This window comes from Lepidothrix coronata, unplaced genomic scaffold, assembly GCF_001604755.1.
Source record: "Lepidothrix coronata isolate B3197 unplaced genomic scaffold, Lepidothrix_coronata-1.0 Scaffold85, whole genome shotgun sequence".
Taxonomy (NCBI): domain Eukaryota; kingdom Metazoa; phylum Chordata; class Aves; order Passeriformes; family Pipridae; genus Lepidothrix; species Lepidothrix coronata.
The window spans coordinates 2,848,897-2,872,919 of record NW_016690265.1 but is presented as its reverse complement, the minus strand read 5'-3'; the positions used below and the strand labels follow the sequence as shown (position 1 = coordinate 2,872,919).

At 36.9% G+C, this 24,023-nt stretch overlaps 1 protein-coding gene across 4 annotated transcripts in view; it reads left to right on the top strand.

The window, feature by feature from the left end:
- The window catches only part of ZFYVE28 (zinc finger FYVE-type containing 28), a 152,455-nt gene that overhangs the window by 115,949 nt on the left and 12,483 nt on the right, over positions 1–24,023 (top strand). Inside the window, exons 9-12 of one of the 4 annotated variants that reach the window (XM_017820791.1) lie at positions 4,415–4,519; positions 19,533–19,684; positions 20,266–20,382; positions 21,802–21,906. In XM_017820791.1, coding sequence (XP_017676280.1) covers positions 4,415–4,519; positions 19,533–19,684; positions 20,266–20,382; positions 21,802–21,906 — 479 coding nt within the window. Of the gene's footprint in view, positions 1–4,414; positions 4,520–19,529; positions 19,685–20,265; positions 20,383–21,801; positions 21,907–24,023 lie in introns of all 4 variants that reach the window. The other 3 variants (XM_017820790.1, XM_017820793.1, XM_017820792.1) reach the window with 3 other exon arrangements.

Genomic DNA, 24,023 nt, shown 5'->3' with positions numbered 1-24,023 from the left:
TACAAAAAGTGACCAACAGGTCTAAATATAGGGTTCCTTAGTTTGGTCTGCCAGTATTCCACGAAGAGGCAGCCACATCACCTCATGTCACTTTGTTCTGTTGCCTCAAATCTTTATTCTGTATTTTCATCAGAAGTGCTGAGGAATTACGTTTTGATGAGCATGAATAGTGGTTTTATCCAGTGTTAGAATGTAATTTTAAAAATAGCAGTGCAAGCATTTAAGACCTACAAATGAAACAAACTTCTGCCACCTCACACAGTTCAAGCAGTCCTATGAGCCCAAGTCAAACACAGCATTAATTGCAATGACCATGGTGTGGTGAAGTTCAGGTCCCCTGGGGGCTGATATGGGAAGAAAGGGTTAGCTGCTGTCAGCTGCAGCATGTGGCTGTATGCAGGTGTCTTCTCTGATAATTGTGCTAATGAACACGCATGCTGAGCTATCATCAGTTGATAATGGGATTCTTGAGTTGGGAAAAACAGGTCAATTCACCTCAGGATCTACCAGCATCTTAGAAAAGCTCAGGGAATCTTCAGGCGGACAGTAATAAGTAGAAAATTCTATAAAGAGTTATCTTGAGTCTGTGTGTACTGAGAGGGAAAGCAGTATGTCACAGGAGACTGTTTTTATTTGGCTGATAGTTTTTTGGTATTTTTTTTTTAAAAAAGCTAGTTAGTATAACACTGAGAAAGTATAAAACAGTTATCATTATTGGATTCCCATTTCTTGGTACTAAATAAATGCAGAATTTCTCATCTGAAGAGTTACAGCCTGAATATGAATGAGAAATAAACATTGTAAATCATAAATACTATTTCCTGTACAAAAATTCAATCTCTATTGATACACAGGAGTGATAAAAACATTTACACATTGTAATTGCCTAAACAACACATCATTTATTGTAACAAACTAATGTCTGTGAGCGTGGCTTGTGTCAGGTGTGTCCAAGCAGTTTACATTGCCAAATGATGACTGACCAGATGGATATCTAATCCTGATATCAGCAAATCACTCAGCATGGTCAGGTTTGTGCACCAAGTGAAGGATGGAGTAGTGGAAAATGAAGATTTTTATGAAGCAATTTAGAATGGCAAACAGTGTTAAGACAAGGCTTAAAAAAGCTGAGATGGTGGAAATGATGAGAAATTATGCTCCTGGCAACTGGTTAGAGGTGAGAGAAGATTCAAATGAGAGGAAAAGAAGTATGGAGAAGAGATGAGGTAAGGCTTCCTATCTCTTCAGAAGATATCTGTGAAGATGAACAGAAAGGTAGGATTGAGATCATTGATAATGCAAGTGGTGTGGGCCATTATGTTTAGAGGTTACTCACTAAGTTTACGTACTATTAAGGTCCTTTATTGTTTTGTCTTCTGGCTCAGACTGTCCACTCCACATAATTACCTGACAGTGGAAAGTGATTTCGTGACTTGGGACAAATATTCACAATGAATAATATCCACTCTTAACAGAGAAGTGGTACTCTAGGGTGATGGTTGGTTTGGTTTATGTTTTAGCCTAGAGCATTTAACTCCCCAAAAAAAGTAGGAGAACTTCCAGTTCTTTGGAAAAGTTTAAGCCCTTTGGGCTGCATGTAAGAGCTGGAAACCTCAAATTCTTTAAAACAAAAAAAGAGAGAAAACTAGAACCTGGGAAAATCGGATTTAAGTTCTTAAATAGTCACTATTGATAACTGAGATATTTTGACTGGATTTCAACTATATCAGGCAGAGCTTCACAGAAAGCACAGAAGGACAGCAAACCTGACATTTTTCAGATAAAAATGGTGCTCCCGAAATCAGCTGGCAGGACTGTTAACACTGGAAGAATCTGGAAATGGTGGGGAGGTGAGAGAACATAAAAGAAGGTGCTGAGTTTGCTAGTTGTTCTTGTTTCCTGATTCTGCTTTCAAAGATTACTTTATTTTGAACAATACATGTCATATTTGCAAGGCAGCTTCTCCTGCTGTTGCAGAAAGAGTGATGGGCTTCACTCGCAAGACAGAAGCAACAATATATATAAATGCTACTGGACAATGACTTCACAAAATTCAATGGTAAATGTGACAGTGGTTTAATAAGATTTGATGCCAAGGTACATTTCAGTATTTAGTGCATAGAGAACAGAGGGGAGTGAGACAAAACTGCCAGGGAGACCCTTTCATTGAGTCAGGAGGTTCAGAGAACACCCCCTTCAGGGAAGACTTCTCAGAGAGGAGTCTGGGTTGCAGCTGGCTCCAGACTTAATCCTGGTCTTGGTCAATAGTTTATGTCTAAAGGATTATATATGTGCAGTCAGTCTTTTTGTCACTTAGCTAATATTTCAACATTTCTACATACTTATTCCCAGTTCACTTACTGAGTATCTGATATGATAAGGATTCTCTCAGCCTTGAGGAGTAACCTTGGGAGGCATCCCCAGCCAAGGGGAGGTCCTGGCATGCAGCTTGCTGCCATGCAGGAGAGCTCAGTGTGCCCTGGACTGTCCACTATTTATGAGCTAAGATGGTTGACTAATAGTCATATTTGCATACCAGTTGTACTTTATTTGGTGCATGCTCCACTACCCCTCAGCTGCTGAGAAAGATTTGTGGCCCTTGGCTGCTGTGTTATCTGTCTCCCCAGAGCCCAACATGGGTGCAGCCATCACGACTGCCATTTTTGGCCACTGCTTAAAGAGAAAAGGGGGGCTGAGCACAGCACCACACCTGCCCAATCATGGTGTGAAATTACATGCTAATGGTTTTTTTAATATCATTTAGCTGCCATAAAACAGATAGTAAAAGTACATTTTAGTAGCGTGACCATATTGTAAGACTGGATGGGTAAAGGTGATGAGCTATAAAAGAGTAAGCCTTTGTTTAAATGCATATATCTCTTCATAATGAGCAGAATTAGCAAGGGAAATTACATAAAACGAATGAAAGTTAAATAGATTTTTGTTCAAGTCTGATAAAATTATTTTCCGGTTGTGAAGTCTCTCCTTTCAACTAAAGCATGGTACACTTGGGATTTATTTTCAAATTGGCAATCAGAAATGAGAAACATGAAGGGGTACATTTTCTGAGTGATTAGTGGGAGGTATGCAAACAAATCCTATTATTTCTTAGTGGGATTAGAGCACATACCTTCCATACACTGCTTTGAAGAATTCCCTCTAAGCATTCTTCCAGACTTGTAGCTGAAAAAATAGCTACAATAGTAAATTTGGTAAAAGAGAAGAGATTGGAATGTAGCTGTTTTGCATATGCCTAAAAAGCAAAAGAGCATAAAAAAATTTGCTAGTAATTGTGGATAAGTAAGGTGAAATAACTCTGACCTATATAACTACCTCTCCTTTAACTAGAGATGTTTCTTAGGTTTCTCTTTGCATTGTCCAAAGATTTCTGTTGACTGAACATTTGAGTCCAGCAGGCTTGAATGAATCTTCTGCACCGCCTAGAGCCAATACAGCTTTGATATCTCTGCTCAGGATTACGTATTTTCTTATTTAGTATAATTTAATTTTTTTCAGCTTGTGGAATTTCCAGTAGCTGAGCAGTAAATTGTTACTGAAACAAAAAATTGGTCTTTACAAGATAGTTTTGTAGTGCTTATGAAACTATTTTTATTCCTCTCATCCTAGTTTATGTTGATAATATGATGTAAGATCTAAAATGATCTGTTATTTAAAGGCTTTTTATTAGTCTTGGGATGCCAGAGACAAGTTCTGTACCATTCATTTAAATTATTCATATCCTTTTACTCAGTAGCTAGTGGATTTCCACTAATGAAGTGTCAGTGGTTTGCCATGGGACTGCTCCTTCCTGCTTATCTGTTGACTTAAAGCACAAAATTTGAGGTACATATATGGCAGTTATAGGGACTGAGCAAACTTAGGGTGAGGGGTGGGTGTATTATCTTCAGCTCCATCAACAAAGAGTCAGCTTTCTAACAGACTTTTTCCTTCCAAGGGGAAGGGAACATAGGTCAAATTTGTCACAATGTTCAGAAGTTTTTTAAATGTATGGTTTAGTGTATCTTGGCCTGAAACCCATGGTGACTTTATAAACTTTGAGTTTTGTTATGTCTTCATTATAAGGTTATACAACACTTAGCAGCATGGGCATGCTATTCCCTCCATCTCTGATGAAAATGTAAGATGCTTGAATTCTTTCTCGAATGTTTTAACTGTACGGCATGAATTACACTGAAGATTTTTTTTAAGGTGTGTGCCCACTGATTTTGCCGAATTTTCTATCCTTTTGGGAAGAAAACAGAATAGGTTTGTATCATTTTCTGAAGAGCAAAAACGCAACTGCCGGTTTATTCTTATTTCTGTATGATCCATGACAAGCCATGACTTATCGCAGTGCTCTGTTTTTACCTTTGTTGGCTTCAGCAGTTCATTTTGTTTCCGTATGTTTTTTCAGTTCTCAGGATGGCTTACGTGATTCCCCCCTCAGCTCCATCTCCAGCAGTGACTATGAGAGTGTTTCTGTCACTACATGTAGTCTCTCCAGCATATACGCTCTGAGGTAATAACATCACTTCGCAGTCAGATTTGACGGATGGTATTGACGTACGCTCGGTTAAAAATTTTCATTGAATGAATCAAGTGACAGCAACACTTCTGAGTATTCTTCCTTTTGGACAACAGGTGCTTTTTTGTTTTGGTTTGGTTTTGTTTTTACCTAGCAGCTTTCTTCAGTGCTGTGACAACTGAGAGGCAGCTATTTATGGAAGAGTTTTAATGCATACAGGAATCAATTACATATGTCCACGATCTCGCTTTTAGTTGTCCATATGGCATTTCTTTGGAGACACTTCGGGTCATAGCTTGAAAAGTAACAAATGCTTTTCTTAGCTAGGCCTTGGCTTTCTAGAAAACATGTTTCTCCCATTTTGTTTTGCCTGGTAAAATGAAGTAGTGAAACGAGGGAGCGTTCCAGTTAACAATACTTCAGCTTCCACCATGTTGTTGGCCAAAATTGGTAAGAATACTAGTTTATATTCTCATCTTCTGAAACTGCATGAGAGTTTTAACTTTAGTTTTGTTCAAAGCATTTAATGGGAATAATAGAGGAATAAAGTTTAGGGCAGAAAAATGTCACTAAAGCATAAATATGAGTTCTTTACTTTTTTTCAGTGTTTGTGTAACGTATATCTATGTGATGTATTGCATACACTGTATATGCAAGAACGTTTTTACTCTGGTACAGACAGTTGGAAATACAAATACTTCAGCTGATGTAGATCTTCCTCCACTGCCTCTTGTGCCTTCTTTTTTCATCTGTTCGTCTCTACCCAGCACTTCATTTGAACTTTAGGAGTTCTAAATTTTGCCTAGGTTTGGGGATAAAAAAAGAAGGTAAAATGGCTTTTCTAATAGTGATAGATGAAATACTAAAAATAATAATTGTGGGTTTTTTAGGCTGTATCTGTCTTCAAGCTCAATTTTTTTTTGAGTTTTGTATTTTTTAAATAAGGACAGAAAGATGCAACAAAAACTGGTTTTCATTGTTTTAATTTTGAAATAGATTTCCTTTCGACTGTTCTTCGAGCAAAACCCAATTTACCTGCATGCAACAGCTGCCCTATTCTAAATACTGCATACATCAAACACTTTCACACAACGTTGTCTGAACGGGTGGTAGAAGTAGCCTCATTTACTTTTCAGGAATAACTGGAGCACTGAGAATAAGTCTTCATTAGGTGCACCACCTCTTTTCAAGGCCTTACTGTACTGTCTTCATATGTAATATTGCAGTTGCCACTTTATTGATGCTTAGGTAAATTAAAGTTTGATTTATAAGGCAGTATTTGTACATGTTCCTTTGTGCTCTTGTCCACTGAACTATAGCATTGTATCATCCCTGGGTGATTTGGCAAAATCTAAGTTGCCTGTTTTTCTGCATCTGAGTGATATTACTGGAGATCTAGTAGTTTGTGGTCCAGTAAAACAAAACAGCTGCCTGCTTGACTATAATGATAGGAATTTCCCCTTTTGAAATACTTAGTTTGAAAAAAATTTAAACTCCTTTTAATGACTTACTTTAATGAAATAAAAGGGAAAAAAAGTTCAGAAATCTAACTGCTTCACAGTAGTATGTTCCTAGATCTTTGTGCATAGAAATGTAATATTCAGTACATCTATTTGTATTATATTTTAGGATACATTATTTTTAAAGGGCTTCCCTCTTCTTTTATGTTTTTTTACCTAAAGAGTTTTATTTGCCTATTAAACAATTTCTCTAGAGTTGCATTATTTGTTTACTACAACAAGCATGTTCCTTGCAAACGCAGTCTCTAAAATGCTTTTTTCTGACATAGCTGTCTCCGTGATGCATATCCAAAATAATACCTAAATTGTTTTTTGTTTCATTTTCTTCTGAAATATGCAATTTTAACATACTTAATGTCTTTCTGTTTTCACTTAACAACAGTTAAAAATCATATGTAACATTTTCAGTTTTATCTGAAAAGTAATTGAGTAAACATAGAATTCTTGAAATACATTTATGTAGCCTTCCAGCCTCCTGTGAAACATAAGCAACCCCTTTGTGCCAGTAAATAGTCAGTATCCATTTTCCAAATGGAGAACCAGGGAGAAAATTCTCACTCCTTGGATCCCAGAACACTGTTCAACCCATGGGTCGTTGTTTGCCATTTTCGATTTTACTGGGAGGAAAAACCTGTCAGGACTGTAAGGAGCCATTTGGGACCAGTTAAAGAGGCTGTTTCAAGTCAGCCTGTGATTTACTGCCTTAGACCTTTTCAATCATCAACCAACGCTGTGTAATTTTTTTAGAGCTATATTTATCCCACCTAATTTTAGGCACCAAACTCCTAAATTTGGAGTTCCTGAAGGTTCCCCGTTTAGTCACTGGAGAAAAGCGGAAACCTCGGTTAAATGTGTAATTAATTTGTTGAATTGCATCTGGGTTGAAGATTTTCAGTCTTAAATGAGAATCATGGTTGCATACTTGGATTGCTGACTGTTCACACAGTAATTTGAAAAACAGCTGTAAACTTTGCTCAAGGTTGCTAGAGCACAAATTAGGGAAGAAATAAAGGTACGGAGGGCTTCTCAAATGGTTTTGCTAAGGAAAGGTTGACGATTTCACTGGCACCTGATCTGTGTAGAAGGTTCCGCTTTCTAGTCTCAGAGGTCTGATGGTTAAAACTTCAACCCAGTTCAGAAGATATTTTTTTGTAAAATGTTCATTAAGCAGTATCCAGACTTGAGATGCCCCCACCAGTAGTCAGCTTTCTTAGCAAAGAATAAATGTGTTCTGTGTATTTCAGAAAGTCTCGGAGAAACTGTGTTTTTATGCAACTTCAAAGACTATGCACAAGTCTTTTGTACATCAGTGACTTGAGTGAAAATTGCCCTACAGCAGGGAAGTGGCATTAGATCCATTGATATACCAGCTCCAGGAAAAAAAAATCCACCCAGTTTTTCCTTTTTAATGTTTTCTTTCCATAAATGTTATTTTGAGAACCATTTTTAGTATAACTTACTAAATCGTAAACAGGCAGGTAATAAAATACATCTCTGAAATCTTATCCATTTCAGTGCTTGAAGTAGTGAAGTCAGTGATTTTTAAAAATAAACTGCAGGAATTTGTCAGCTTTCAGCATGTTTGGATTATTGGACAAGATCCTGACATGACCATTACTTTGAGTGGAAACCTAAGTGAACCTAATCTGCTAACAGAATGAGAGGACTTAGGTTCATTCTTTAAGCATATCAAGTTCTTTGAAAGACTGGAGCTAGAAAATGCAAGAAAAGTGTTGCTTTGGGATTGATGAGGAAAAATAAATGAGACAACAGAAGAACAAGGTAGTTGCAATTAGCTGATTTCAAAACATCATTGAAGTTCTTGGTGTAAGAGTGCAAGGGAGGAAGAAATACTAATGAATTCTGTATTCAAACATTTGCCTGCCAGAGTAGATGGTAAACCCTATTTCTTCATTTTAAGGTTATGACAAGCCAATAAATGACAACTTTAAATATACATAATAACTTTTAAAACTAACCCTAATGATACAACTTCTGTAGTCAACAGTATGTATTTTTTTATTTATTTATTTAGATATGTCTTTGCAGCTTAAATATTGGGGGTTTGTGGTACGTTTTTCTACTGTTCTAAGTATTTACAAAAATTTGTGGTGAAGTTTTAGCCTGTTTATGGTCTGTAAAAGGAAGCATCTGCAATGAATTATGACTCGAATTTATGCCAAAACAGCAAGACTCTGCCAGCAATTAGAGTGGGATATTTATCTGACTATTTCAGTTAGAATACCTGTATTTGTGTACCTGTGGGTAGATCCCAAGGTCATTGGCTTGTTGAATATAGTTGAAGCATATGGCTTACTTTATGTGTATTTTGAGTATATCCCTATTAGTATAAAGACACATGTGAAACAAGGCAGGGAAGGTTATTGTGGTATTTAGAATACGACATCTCTAATATTTAAGAACTGAAATTGTAGTTACCTGCTGCAGAAGTAGATGGTGTTTTGCAGGAAGCTGTTTGAAGGTACCTTGCCAGTCAGTTCATGGAATCATGAAACAGCCCAGGTTGGAAAGGACCTCAGAAGATCATCTGGTCCAACTTTTTGTGGACAAGTAAGCTGAGGTAGGATTATCTAGCACCTTGTCCAGTTGCATCTTGAAAACCTCCAGCCATGAGGACTCTTCCACATCCCAAGCGAGTTTTTTTCAGGGATTGACTGTTCTTAGTGTAAAGTATTTTTTTGTTATATCAAGATGAAACGTCTCCCATTGCAACTTCTCCTCTCCATGTGGCATCTTGAGAAGAGTCTGTCCTCTTTATAGGCACTCTTTACATACTGCTGTACTGTGGTGAGGTCCCCTAGAGCCTTCTCTTCTCCAGGAAATAAAATACCCAACTCCTTCAGTCTCTTCTTGTAGGATAGGTTCTCCATCATCTTCATGGCCCTCCTTTGGATGCTCTACTGTCTGTGTCTTTTCTTGAACTGTGGGGATGAGAACTGGACACAAGCAGTACTCCAGTTACAAGCACTTGGTAGATTGGGATGGTCACATCTCCCATCTCTGCTAGTGGTGCCCCTGTGGTGCATCGCAGCATCTGATTCGCCTTCATTGCTGCAGCAGCTTCACTGCTGACTCCTGTTGTCCACCGGGACCCCCAGGTCCCCTTCAGCAAGGGATCCCAGCCTGTCCTGGGCTCTTTGGTGTTGTCACTGCTGCAGGGAATTACACTTGTCTCTGTTAAACTCCACACTGTTCTTGCCAGCTCACTCTTTCAGCCTGTCCTGGTCTGAGAGGTGACTTTCCCTGCTGGCACATCCACCTCACCACCCAGGGTCAGCCAGCCTGGCGATGGTGCTCGCCGTCTCATCATCCAGATGGTTCATGGTGGTCATGAACAGCGTGAGGCCCAGTGTCCACCCCTGGGGATTCCCACTCGTGGCAGGCTGCCAACCTGAGTATAGACCACTGGTCAGCACTCCCTGAGTGTGAGCTGTCAGCCAGTTTCTTGCCCAGCTGACAGATCAAGCACAATTCTTAGGGGTGGACAGTTTCTTACAAAAACAGGTTTTATTTCAGTGCCTCAAAAATTATACAAGAAGGAAAAAGAACTTGGTAATTTGCCAGAACTGTGAATTATAGTAGGAGAATTGAGTTCTTTCATCTCATGGTACAGAATTTATGCTATCAAAGCTACAGCACAATGCCCTAGGTTTCAGCAGAGATCACAACTACTCTGGGGATCTTGTAGATGATAGCATGGAGGACAACAAATACATTAACAATGTATTTGAACTGAAGTGTCAGTCTACCTGATCAGCTCTGTCTTCAGTTCTCCTGTCTTGCACTGTCTTGCACATTGTTAACCTGGTCAGGTTATATTTGAAGCTATGCAAACTGGCGGATTAATTCTGCAATAATGTTTGGTACTGTCATTTTTGTTTTGATCAGTACATTACTGTAGATTTTCTTTCCCCTCTTTTTTTCTGTCGAGTTTTTTTTTTGTGGAGAGACTGCTCATAATCTGAAAAGGGCTGTTAGTAATGGCTTTACATGTACTGTATTGGAATCATGGAAATAAAGAGCTCAGTGAAAAGATTTGTGGGAAGAGAAAGGGGTTTATACCTTGAGCAAATCTGACTTGACTCCCAGTATAGATGCTCTTCCTGCCTAATGATTTTGAACTGCAAACTGTCTGTGTATGTCTTAGGCACTGAAAGTCTGTGCTGTTTTGTCCAGCTCTGTCGCTCATGCAGTGTGAGGGCACTATTAATACAGCCATAAACAGGCTGCTGCATACAGCCTTCTTGTTTTGCTTCGAAATCCCTTGCCCCAACAACCAGCTGAGCAGTACTAGCAAAACAAAAAAGTCAGTGTTGATGAGGTCTGTCAGCTTTTGCTTATGATTTTAGTCAGTGAGACATATGTGACTGAAGCAGATGTCTCTAGGTTTTCACCGCCAGGATTCTTCTTGATGTGTTTCATGCCTATCTTGTTCTTCACCCCGCAAGACAAAAAAAAAAATTAAATCTCCAAATGGTGCAGCATTTTCTAAGCTACAGTGTTCCTTTCTAGGATATTCTACATGGTATTTTATATTTTATGCTTATCTTTGTCTTTAGTAACAAGTAACTGTTGCAGATTTTATCCTCTCAAGGAATATCCCAGGCACCTTGTGTAAGCTACTTGTTAACAAGTGCTTCTTCCAGTGAGAAGGTGAAAATTCAGTTGTTTCAAGTTTTTTGGTCTTTCTCTATTAAAATAATAGACTTCATATTTTAGAGGTGTTAAAATGTTTTATGTGGTTGAAGTAAATATAGAATATACTGCTCTCCGTGTAAATCAAGTAAAATAGGGCAGTATTTTAATCTGACTAGCATCAGTGGCAGAGGCAATAAGACTGTTCAAGCAAAATTGGTAGACACCCTAAAATTTGCCATTTGGGGGCTATATTCCAAGTGGCATATCAAGCATATTGTCTGGCTGGAGACTGACACAAAGTGATCATAATAAGTCTGTGTTCTTGTTTCTGCATAGCTCAGTTGTAATTTTCATTTTTAGTAATTTGGCCACAATTATAATCATGTTCATTTTAGTGACGTGAAAAAAATCTGTTGTTGAATTTCACTTGGTGTTTCCTGTGATACTAATAGAACAAAATTACTGGCTTTCAGAAATTAGATTTTATTTTACAGATTAGTGGTTTTTTTCCCCAGTAAAACCCTTTGAATAGTATGTTTGGGAGTATTGAGATTATGTGTAATTAAGATCACTATAGTAACTGCAGTTTTGCAGAGTTTTTGACAATGCCTACAGATACATTGTAAAATCACAATTAGATTGGAGGAAAAAAGAGGATTTCCTCATACTTATAGCGGCATTGAAGGTGAAAAATGAAGAGAAAGCTTTCTTTTCTAATTAAAATTTTAAGGCTCCACCTAATACTTTAATTAGCTTTTCTCAGCTTTGACTCCCACGTCTGGATATGGAATTCCTACGGGATTCTCTTAAACCTTGTGATGCTTTAATGCTTCTGCTGCTTGTTCCGTATTATTTTTTGAGGGAACTGATGGAAGAAATGTGAAAATATTGTGCTAATAAGTTTCCCTATCCCTCAGAGTTCCTCTTACTGGAGAATGTTTTTCAAGGCTGCTTTTCCATCTCTGTTTCTGCCTCACACAGGAGTTGCAACTCGAGAGTGTATCTACAGGAATTGGATGCTAAATTAATTCACTTGTTACGATGCCATGCAGAATAGTGGCTTATGTATTGCAGAGGATGTTGCTGAAAAGCTGTATGAAGTTATTCTTTGCCCCTGAAAGTATTAGTATCAGGTATCCAGGTTCTCCCTGTCCTGTGTCAAGTTCTGGGTAAAGAGTAAAAGCTGGAACTGGTGGTTTTCTATCCCTGTATCGGATACCAGGGCTGATATTCCATACCATTTTGTCATAAGTGCTATATACTATTTGTGGTTTTCACTTTCAGTTTTTCCAGTTCAGGATATATTTTTGAAGTTTAAATATTTCTGTGCTCTAATTTAATTTTATTTATCCTTTTGCAGTGTGAGTGAACATTTGAGAGCTTTAAATGTATGTTTGATTGCAAGGAAGTGTTAGAAAACAATGTCATGGTGGAATTGAAAAAGTCGTAGTAGAACCTAAGCAATATTCTAACCTCTTGTTTTTTCAGTTCTGTTTTTTCTTGAATTTCACAATAACTTTAACTTTTATCCATTTATGGTTTAAATTTTAAGTAAAGCAGTAAATGTGGTACCTTGCAAGTGTCTAACGTTCATTTGATGGTTAGAAAGCAGCTGTGTTGATTACTAATGCTTAAGTTATTTGTTCACATGCACACTTACAGAAATTTTATCTATAATGACCAAAACAGCTTATCTGGGAGAAAGCACTGTAAAAGTTGATAAATTTTGCACTGGCAGTGTTGTTTATTTTAACTCCCATTTGAAATACTGACTTTTGCATTCATCTGAAAACCCAGTCTAGAGTGGTAATGAGTTTGAATAAACCAGTTATCTAGGTAGAGTTTCTTATAATGGATCTGTTTAGCAAGATGCTGCTTTAACAGCTGTGGTTTTTGCAGTCCAAATGGGAAATGCTCTGGAGTTTGAGGTTGGAAGAGCTGAGGAAAGATGCAAGAAGATGTTCTTCCAACAGAGTGGGCAGCTGCAGAAGCTGCCAGGGTATGGAGCAGAAGTTATTGATACTGATTTTGAATTCAACCATCTTCAATACTCAGGACTTTTTCCTGGCTGAAAGTATCATTTGGGACACATGGATAATCCTGTTAGCCAAATTCCTTATTTTAATTAGCCAGCCAGGGGCAAAAGAAGCTAAGAACGGGCTTCTGCAAATCTCGCGGTGTATGGAAAGTAATTCCCCCTACTGAGGAATTCAAAAGGTTGACAGCAGATGGGGCTTCTAGCACATGTCCTACTGTGAATGGAGCTGGGCATTACTAATACATGTGATAATACTGTTGTCTAGTCAAGTCCAGTTCTTTTGGTGATTTCTAGCTAGAGGGATTTGCAGTTATATTATTTGTTTCTCAAGATAAAGTTCTGAAGCCTTGGACATGTTTTCATGTTGGTGGGGGTGTCGTCCCCTTTAGCCTTTTCTCTTGAAACAAAGAGAAAGTACCTAAGGGATTAAATTTTAAAACTCTGTTGACTTCATAAAATATTAGGGTTTAAAAGTCAGGAAATAAAGTTCTGCATTAAAACTTTTTTTTAGTCTGCTTTAAATGTAGCTTTTGGGGTTGTTCCTTAAAACATAGTCTTTGGCTAAATAAATATATGCTATTACCCAAATAATAAGACATGTTCTGGCTTGGGTTTAAATGACTCTAAAATTGATTTCTAGCCACCCTCTTCACTTAAAATAATTGTAAGAACCCATGACTTTCACAGTTTTTTTTCCAACCATATCAAAACTAGCACCTTAGAAACCAGCAAGTTCTAGCCTACTGTTTATTGTGTTTCTTCTGAGAGAATCCAAAAAGAAACACTAGAGGTACTGCACAAAATAGGATGGGAGGTAGTATTTTTTTTAATACAATTACATTTCTCTTACCTAAACCTGTATAATTTTCCTCTTGTCGTTCTTCATGTATGCAACCTTTGTCTTTTTCCAGCTATTGTGTTTGTTCCTTTACATGGCCTTTGAAGTTTATTGTTTGTTATTTTTAGCAAATTGGAACCCCGAGTTGACTGCAGCCTTGTGAAGTAGAAAAGTAAGAGTAATAGTTTGGCTGACAGGTTAGTGGTGAGATTTTCAGTTACAGCCTATACAAATAAAAGTGGGAGCAATGTACCACTTACTGTGCAAACAATAACATAGATTTGCCTGCAAACATTTTGGTTTCTTTTTTTTTTTCTTATTTACCATAAGTATGAAAAAATTCAAATGGGAGAGAACCTTAAGGGTCGTAAATGGGATAAAAAGTGTTTGTTATTGATATTGTACACAGAGCATAAGGTAGACATTGTGCTAAGTTCTGTATGGGCCAAAATGAAAGCCATGGAGCTCATGGAAATATGTTTCAAGAAATAGTGTAAGAACTAGAATCTTCTAAATGTACTGATGTATATAGGGAAATTCATGTACCCAATATATATCTACATATGTATATTTTTAGTTATTCAAAACATGTGGCATTAAATAATGGACATGAGAGATTTGTTAAGACCAATTAGTGCAAATTAATTGATGTCATTTAAGTCCAAGGAACTGCATTGTCTGATAATTTTTAGGTAGTCTCTCATCTATTTTTAAATGAACCCTAATTTATATTAAAGAATCGGGCTACTGTCCCTTTGTAAAAACTTTCAACATGGTTTATAACTGTAATGTCCTTCTATGTAGGACATGAGAAGGTGAGAAATCACAAAACCTTCTGCAAAGTTTTGTTTTAGGGATTTCCTTACTGTAGAAGTTGCCTCACCTGTTACTATACAGCTCATATCAACCTGTCCTGAAGAGCAGCTCGGTCTCAAAATGCATCTCTGGGTGATCCTCTGCATCACAATAGTACCATTTAATACGTAAGATTTTGAATTCACTGAAGTGGATTCACAAGCTTTGATTTCACAATACATCGGGAAGGTGTTACCTGTTTTATTGCAAATAGTTGTCCTGCTTCTGCCTGTGCTTGTGTAGTTTGCTGGAGATTTCCAGAGCAAACTGAATAGGAATCCCTGGTGTCACAGGTATTTATATAATATAATTGGTAAGGGTATATACTGAATTCTGTAGTAAATTCTTTTCTAGTAAATATTTGTATTATTGTTCACAGAACTTCTAAGAGTTTTGCTCTTAAACTTGGTCAGCATGAGTTTGGCTGAAACTTGAGCCCTCTCTGTTTAAAGGCACCACCGACAGTCTTTGGAAATCTATTCCTGAAAATTATTTGTAATTGAAGACCTTGCCTGAAATCAGAGACCAAAAGAGTGGTCTTACTTTCCTTTTAAATTTGGTGACATAATTGTGTCACATATTTCTGTTGAAGCTTGATGACCTGTAAGGTCCCTTTCCAACCCTAACCATTCTCCAATTCTACAGTAGTAGTAGAATGAATATGTTGGGTTTTCTCCTTTGCAAGTAGTGACCACCTATTGCTTTTGATCTAAGATTTTGAAGGACAAAGAAACAAAACCGAACCACTTTTTTAAAAAAAGTTTTTTTGAATTTGTTTGAAAACATGATTATTCAGTTGATTTTTTGTATTCAACGTATTTGATACATAGAGCTTTTAAATTCTTTTTCTCTGTCACTGCTGTATATTTAATACATTTTGAAGATACTCTGAAGATATGTTTGTTAGTAGTGAGAGATTCTTTCAGAGAATCTCATATATTCTGCATTTGTTCAGAGCAGGTTTCACGTTTAAAGAACCAAACATTTCTAGGCAAATCTGAAAGGAGACGTCTATGAGTGGTTACAGCTTTCTACAGCTCTTGACTACTTTTTGAGCACAAATGTAAAATACTTATGTTTGGACCAATTTTCAATCAATTTACTTCGGTTGTTTTGTTTTAGACTTAGTTGTTTTTGCTGTTCTTGGATGAGTGTCAATGACCAACAAATACAGCACAAAGCCTTACAGTATCACAGGTGTCTGGCCACTTCTGAAAATCAGTCATAACCTTGTTCCACAGTCCTGTTTTCCATTCTGTATGTGTACTACTACTTAACCTAGCTCACAAGTATCCTTTGGAATGTAAAAGCTGTAAATCAAACTGTTTTCACAGGTTTAAGATGATATTGCATACAGTTACATTATTGACTTCTGTTTGCTTGTACATATTTGACTAAATTTCACAGTCAAGCCTTGAGACCAGGCAATGGTTCTAGAGATACATCTTGAAAGGGTTGAAAGAGTCTTAATAAACTCTTTTAACATTAAAAAGGAAGCGTAATTTTAAAATGGGTATATGCTAGCCAAGTTTAAGCAAAAAGCTAATCCGTTGTATCTGCCAAAGGGTACCTGTTCCTTTATAAAGTATAAGCAGGTTTACTGTTTGGAATCAACCTTTGATATAAAATCTTATTTCTTTATGTTCATCTTCAGATGTGTTAACTTTGCAATGGTTTTACAGTTTGAAAAAGAAATATATTATAAGCATTGTGTATATGATAAACATTTCACAAGGGGAGTTCCATGCATATTTTGGTCATATCTCTTCAATTCCTTGGATAATTCAGGGTTCCCTTCAAGAAAAAGGTTGAGAGAATGACGACTTGTCTCTAGTATAGTATGGCTATTTGTATTCTGCAGTGAGACTTGATTCTGCAGATGCTGCTTGTGAAACATTACAGATTTGAGTGTAGTCTGACATTAATGAAATGCTTCCTACACATGTGGTATCAGCTTGGAATGTTGAGCCAAATTATGCATGTTAGATAAGCCACGTAGGAAAGGTATTCCTTATAGAACTGGAAAAAAAAAAGGTAAATTGAACTGTGGCAAATCAAATTTCAGGTTTGTTTTATGTAATATCAATTTAAAAAATTATGAGAAATCTATTTGCACAGATGCAATCATTACTATTTGGGATATCCTGTTAGAAAAAAACCTTTCTGTTTTGCTGTTTATCTGAAACAGTTGCAGTGTTTCTGTTCTTACAGTATTTCTAACTGTCTCTACAATATTAATTTTTTTACTACATTCTTTTACAGTAAGATGTGTTTTAAAGTAAAGAACAGATGGTAATTAGTCATTCTTTGAAGTCACTTTTGTCTAAATCTGACTTGGTTGTGTTAATAAAGGCAGAGTAATTGTTTTTTAACTGCATGGTAATTCTTAAGTCCAGTTTTAAATTATTCTGGAGCATTCACGTCTTTCTTTGCAGTGGCACAAGCAATCTCAAGTAGAAAACATCCTTTTTTCTGAACCTTCTGTATTTGGATATTATACTTTACATGTGACTGTGCCTATGAACATGTGTTATAAATGTGAGTGTGCATACATGCTACCCATCCATCTCACAGTGCTGAAGCAATTTGTGTGTGCTCTGTGCTACGGATTTTGAGGACAAAACAGTTCCAACCAGTCTTGTGGTGACATGACCAGTCTTAATGACACAACCACAGAATCTAACAGAGTAGTCTGGTACAGAAGTAGGTCAAACCACATTTCTTGGGGGGGAGTAGGTGAAACTGCATTCCTCCCATTTGGAAGAGTCTCGAAAAGGCAAAAATTATTATTAAAATTGGTCAGAATTGTGGAATGAGCCTTTGTTCCTTTCTGCAAAATGGGAAAGGACCAAGTAGTTTATGTTCTTGAAAAGCACTCTTCACAGCTCTCTGCCCACTTAACACCTGACTTTGAAATATTTCTTCAACTGTGATTTGGAGGGAAGAGTCATCCTTGAATCAGCCCCTGCTTTCTCTTGCACTAAGGTTTTTGTGTATCAGGAGTTTCAACAAGACCATTGTAACTAACATAGGCTGCATTTGGCTCTTTCAGGAGCTCCATGCAATTTATGATACAAATGTGTATATCACTAAGAAAAATTCTTTTAAAAAACAAGAAAAAATAGAGCCTATTTGGCCATGTTACAAGGCAGACTCCTTCATCTGCATACGAGAGCATTTGTGTGAAGAGGCAATCCTCTAACTGCACACCACTGCAAGTCAGGAGTTGTTTCCTGGCTCTCACTACCTTTCAGCTTACACCTTCATAAGCCGTGTTCTTACATGACCTCTTCATTGTCTTGAACACAGACCTTTCCACACTGACAGGCTTGCTATTATAATAGATATATTATATCCCCTACGAAAAAAAACAAAGAAAAATTGAAAGAGAGAATTCTCACTCAGTTCTCAGGGTCTTTAATAAACCCAGTCAGTCATGGTGCTGCCAGAACTGTAAACAGAGAAATAACATCTCTTTTCAAGGATTTTTTTTTGTTAGTAGCAATAGATCACGTGAACCAAATGAGTCTCCTGCTTTTTACTCTGTGTTTGAAAGAATGGGAACCCAGTTAAGGTACTCGTGCTACACATCTTCTATTGATATTTCTATCAATAGCTAATCTCCAGTACTTATTTATTTTCAGTTTTGTTTTTCCTAGGGCTTTTAAGATTGCATAGCCTAATAACTTTTTTTTTTTTTTTACATTTCAAAGGATTACATGTGGAGCCTACAGGTAGAATTTCAAAACTATATTCTATAAAATTTTGTTATTAGTAATTATAAATGTTACTTTTGTGTCTTATCCTGAAATAATTGTTCATGCATACTGCAATAGGTATGGAATCTGCAAGGCAGTGAATGTTTCTGCACTTGATAAAAGCAGATTGAAATGTGTTAGAAATTACTTCTTTTGTTATACATGCTATTATGCAGTTAGTAACTTTTTTTTTTTAACACATAGTTGTCTGCAGAGTAAGGAGTGCTGGAGTTTTGGAGAGCAAAAGTATGATTATAAGTAAGATAGTCCAGGTTTTTGTGATAACTGGCAATATGAATTTTTTTCCAGTATGTGTAGAAAAATTGTTTACTGTTCTTTCTGTCCTGGAATGTAGCAGAGTAAGAAGACTTGTGTCTCCTTTGGTCAGCACAGTGAATCCTTAGGGCTTCGGTGTAATTACATCCTGCACTCTCTTTACTCCCATTTAAGGGTTTTTAAGGGCAAAGTGCTACTTTTCCCCTAAGTACTTCCTTTTTAAAGAAGTCATCTTGATTCACAAATACTTTATGTAATTCCTGATTTGAAGATTCCTACCAAATGTTCCCTGTGGTCTGAGGTTCTTTCAAACTTCTTTTCCGTAAGAGGAAAATGGCAAGGGGGGGTTGGGGTGCAAAGGTTTGGGAATGCCTGGCATCTAGTTTTTAAAAGAAAATTTAAAGTTTGGGTAGACATTTGGTGAACACGTTTTAATCTCTTTAGAGTTGATGAGCCATTCTTTTACAATAGTTTGACATTTCAGCAATTTCTACTGTTATATTTGTAAGGGGACTAATCTACCTCTGTACTGTGTAAATTATATTTTATCACTCTTCTTTCCACTTTTTTTGGTAAGGTTATATTTAGATTCTATTCTTGCTATTTTAAGGTAACATAATTCAGAATTTCCTTTTTTTTCCACATTAATTTCAACATTAATAAATTTCTAAGTTGACTTCAGAACTGACCTTCACATTTTTAGGTTGATATTCCCCTTCAGGATTTTTGGTGGAGTTATGTTCTCAGGACTGAGCTTTTAGAAGAAGATAATGTGAAAAATGGCACAGCACTTTGTCATAGCTAAGGAAAAATGCAATAAAATACGGACAAGTGATTTTATGCTTAAAATTTTTTTGCAGCTATGTCACAGAGTGAAAGTCAAATGTGGTGGTGGTTGGTTGTGTGCTGATTAACTTCAACAAGAATTTACAGCAATTAGTTCCGGTTTGCTGTAGAGTCTTGCCTGAGTCATAAATCCTTTAGGATTTGCTGAACATCCTGAACAACTGAGTGAAGATTTACATTACTTTCCTTTACACTGTTTTTTTTTCTCCGACAGCAGTTTAATGACAAGTTCTTGTTCATCTGATGACATCGATCAGGAAGAAATCCAGCTTGCTTTGCAGGCTGCTAAAATTGCCACACGAGAGAAGATCAGATCTAGATTTCATGGCAGTAATGATCTTATTCACCGCCTTTTTGTCTGTATCTCAGGTATGAGAGTCACCTTTCGTTTTGAATTTATAAACTATTCCTTTCCTTTTTTCTTTTTTTGGTGCAAATAAAGTTATGGTAGAAAGGACTAGAGATGCAGTTGCAGGAAGACTGTGTTTTTGGGGCCTGAGTTGCAGTCTGGTCTAGAAGGACCTGTTACCTGATGGGAACTTACAGAATCAGAGACACAAACATTTTAGATCTGTAGCGACGAAGAGTTTGGACATGTCTCAGGTTTGACTTCAAAGTGCTTTCTTTTTCATGGCGATGTCCTATTGTGTTCAAGGAATTAAATTTGATGCAGCAGTTCTAATTTCATGCAAAAGGAATCTCTCAGTATTTCCTGCCAGAGGATAAGGAAGATATGTATTGACTTGCTGGTAGCATAAAGACCAGAATGTAATTTGGCCATTACGGAGAATTAGTTAAATTAAATGTTCAATTTTTATTCCTAACATGAGCAAGTGATCCCCTAAAAATAAATGAAGCCACCACTAGTAGCAACAGGCAAATTTAAGAACTTTTTTTAAGGACGGTGTAGTAATCTAGTAATGGTTTACTCATTTTCTTGGACTCCTAAGGTGTTGCTGACCAGCTGCAGACAAACTATGCTAGTGATCTGAGAAGTATCCTAAAGACTTTGTTTGAAGTTATGGCAACCAAACCTGAAACAGAAGACAAGGAAAAGCAGAAGAAAGGTAAAGAGATCTATAGTAAATTTCTGCTGATAGCCCAATAGGGATCCATGAACTATTTGACAAGAATTCCCTTAACATACTGTTATCTTTTTGACAGGACTCACTGTACAGTGATTTGACCTAAGTTTAAAAGAAGTCATGGAAATAGACTGTAAACAGGTTGAAATCACTGCAAGTATAGGTACACAGGAGTATGTCTTAAAGCAGATACTGAAGAGTAAAGCCTTCAGAGTGCACCTGCTGTTTCCATATTCCTACGTGTATTCCCATGTGTTACCAAAGAGCAGACTAGGAGAATGAGAATTTGGCTTCAAAATAGAAAAATACCCACATTTTAATTCTAGATAATTAAAATAATGGAACCAGAACAAGATCATGAACCAGTGAAAGATTTTTTTTTTCTCTGTGACCATTTCAATTATTTCTTTTTCAAAGTGGCAAATCTGCTAACTTATCTAAAAATAACCATGTCATCTCAGCAAGACTGCAATTACCTTTGTCCTTTGTTATGATTAGAACTATCAGCATCTGAAGGTGATCAGAGCTCTTTTTTTTCCCCACTTCCTTTCCTCCTGATGGAAAACTTTTCCTTTCTCTTAGTTTCGTTTAAAAGCATTGATGATTGTACGTGACATGCTTGGTTAAAAGTTGGATCAAGTTAGCAGAAAAACCTCCAATCCAACCCAACTCTGCAGTGGGATAATGCACAACATGCATTACAGTTCTCTATTACTTGTGGTTGAAACTTCCAGAACAGTTCTATGGTGGCAGCATGTCATGATGTGAAGAGACTGTTTTTTTCATTGTTAAAAAAAAAAAAAAATAGGGTTAGACAGAATCCAGAAAGAGAACAGGAGAGCTCCTGAAGATTCAAATAAGAGTAATAAAGAAACTGGAGCTGTAAGGAATTATCATTGGGAAATATATATTAGTCAATAGTACTTGGCTAGATATAATTTATAATGGATAAACTCTTGCATTAAAAAAGAAGATGTTGACAAAAGTAAGCATGAACAAAATGAGCAAATAAAAGTCAGGGACTTTTGGAATGACGTTTCTCTTTGATACATATGATTTGATGTGTGTTATTCACCTAGGGAATGTGTCATTGTTCTCATAATCTACTTCTTTAAAAGGATCCAATTTAAGAATTGGCAAATAAAGTGTAGGATGCAGCTAAACTACTGGAAGTAAGAGGACTGCATGTCCTGTAAGAGCAGCATGTTTCATTTCTGTCATCGTTCCAAAGAAGAATAGAGGAGACTTTTAAATCACTGTTTGTGTCAGGGTAAAGAAAAAGCAAGAAGTCTAAGAAGGTACACAGAGGTGCTACTGTAGTCTAATCCCAGAAGTTCTAACATGAACCTTTCAAGTGAAAATTGGAAAAATGTGAATGAGTACTTTTGAATTGTTTTACAGTTAATCATGGTTTAAGGAATGCAGCATTGGAAGACTGTGCTTTATGTCAAGAAAGTATATCATCCTCAGAACTTGCAGCAAAAGCCAGAGATGGGGACTTTGAAGGTACTTTCTTCTCTCTACGAATTAAAATGAGACAACACTGGATAAAAAAATGGTCATTAAAATAAAAAGTCTTTTAACGTTTGGCTCTGGAAAGTGAGTATAAAATGTTGTCATAGTATGTTTTAGAGACAAAGTCAGATGATAAACTGAGCATGTTTCTTTCAGGTTTTTTCCTACAGCTTCATGAAACTCTTATCTCCAAATTTTCATATTCAGTGTGAATTCCTCTGTATCAGTGGAGAAAGGGTCTGTATAGTAAAGGCTTTAACACAGCAGTGCATCTGACAAGTTTCTGAGGGCTGAGTGAGTTGGAAAGCCCTAAGTAAGGTCTTCTCAGCCAAATCTGAAGAGGTTTTTTATATCACTTGCTATATGTGGAAGTGCTGCTTTTTCTCATGGTATAATTACCTTTCATATTCTCTTTACTTTTGTCTTTGATCAAAATATTTTGGTTAATATTTTCATATTCTTCACCATATTACTTCAAAGAAAAAGGTAGTATTAGGTAAGTCTGCTGAGGTTGCTCAAATCTCACTGAATACATGGTAAGAGTGAAGAAAAGAGCATATGTAAGTATCAAAGTTTTGGTTGGATTCAAGCACTCTGAAAACTCATGAGTTGTTTCTCTTTTTTAATCCAAGCTGCTTCAGAGTTGTTATGAACTAAAGCCCTGTTACGGCAAACACAGTATAAAAAATGGATTAAAAGATATCCGAGCACTTGCAGTCAAAGAATAAGAAAAGAGAAAGTAGATGTATGAGATGGAGCAAACAAGAAAGCAATCAGCTTTGATCTTCAAGGCTAAGTGGTGGTTTCAGCACACCAGGAGACCAATTATCAGAGCAGTAATATCTCTGTGGTCAAGTGAGAAATACAAGACAACCGTCAACTGTGAAACTGTATCTGAGCTTCCCAGAAATTCAAGTGTGCAGTAATTTCCCTGTGCTTTAAAACTTTGATATATTGTTATATATTTATCCACATACACTGCTGTCCTTCCAGTGAGAGGTTTGGAATGTGGGATGACTGAGAACTGAGTGATAAGCAGTGTGTGTCTCTGCCTGTATGCGGAGGGTGGTGGCCAACAGAAAAGAAATATTGGTTCATGTCATTTGTAATAAAGATCAGAAATCACAGGGGGAAGAAAAGATGTCTTAAAGATTAGATTTTAGAGAAATACTACATATTTATAACTTATTTCGTGCTTACATAAAACCCATGGTTTGCTTGCTTACCCTTCTTCTGAAGCTGCAGGCTAAAGGATCTAATCTATTTAGAACAGTAGGGCTAATTCATGTAGAAATATTATCTCTTCTGGAGGAAGATGATTTGGAGGCAGATAAAGAACTATTCAATAGTCATTTTAATTGATTTTTCTATTGTGCTGTAATTCAGAATGTCACAGAAGGTGCAGTAAAGAACAAATCTTTAGGCAAAATCCTTACCATGTATAGGCTGTATTGGAAAAGAATGCAAGAGATTATTGATTCTCTACCATTTCAAATCATATTCTTTTGTTTTGAATCGATGCCTGATGCTGTCGGTGAATTTGACTTATGGAACTTGAACTGCAGGATGCTAAATAACCTTCTCACAGTGGATGTGCATTTTGTCACAGCAAAGTCACTTCACTTCCCTGGCATGTTATTCAGCTTTTAGGGTTCTTTGGGCTTTCATGGCAGCTTCTATTGGCACGGGGAGTGTTTTATGTTTGGAGAAGTGCAGCCTGTGACTTGGGATGTTATTTATCGAAGTAGAGGAGAACAGTCTGGGTACTTAGGTGATGTTATGGCCACGTGGGAGTGTGGTAAAGGGGAATCTTTGGAGTTACAAGAGCCCCTGCAGCACCCAGGCAGTGTCAATCAATTATATCCCTCCCCTAAGTGAATAGTAAAACTCAATCTGTGATATTAATAGCATATGCAGGTAACTAAAACAAAACCAGCCCTTGCCTGCACCCTTGTTCTGAAATAGCAGGTGTTTTACATGTGCCTGTGTGGTAGAAAGCAGAGCCTCGTGGGATAACCAAGTCCCTTTGGAATAAGCAGATGTGGGTGCCAGAATGAGCACTTTGTGCCAGTGTTTTCCCATGTTAACACATCCTCTAAAGAGCCAGT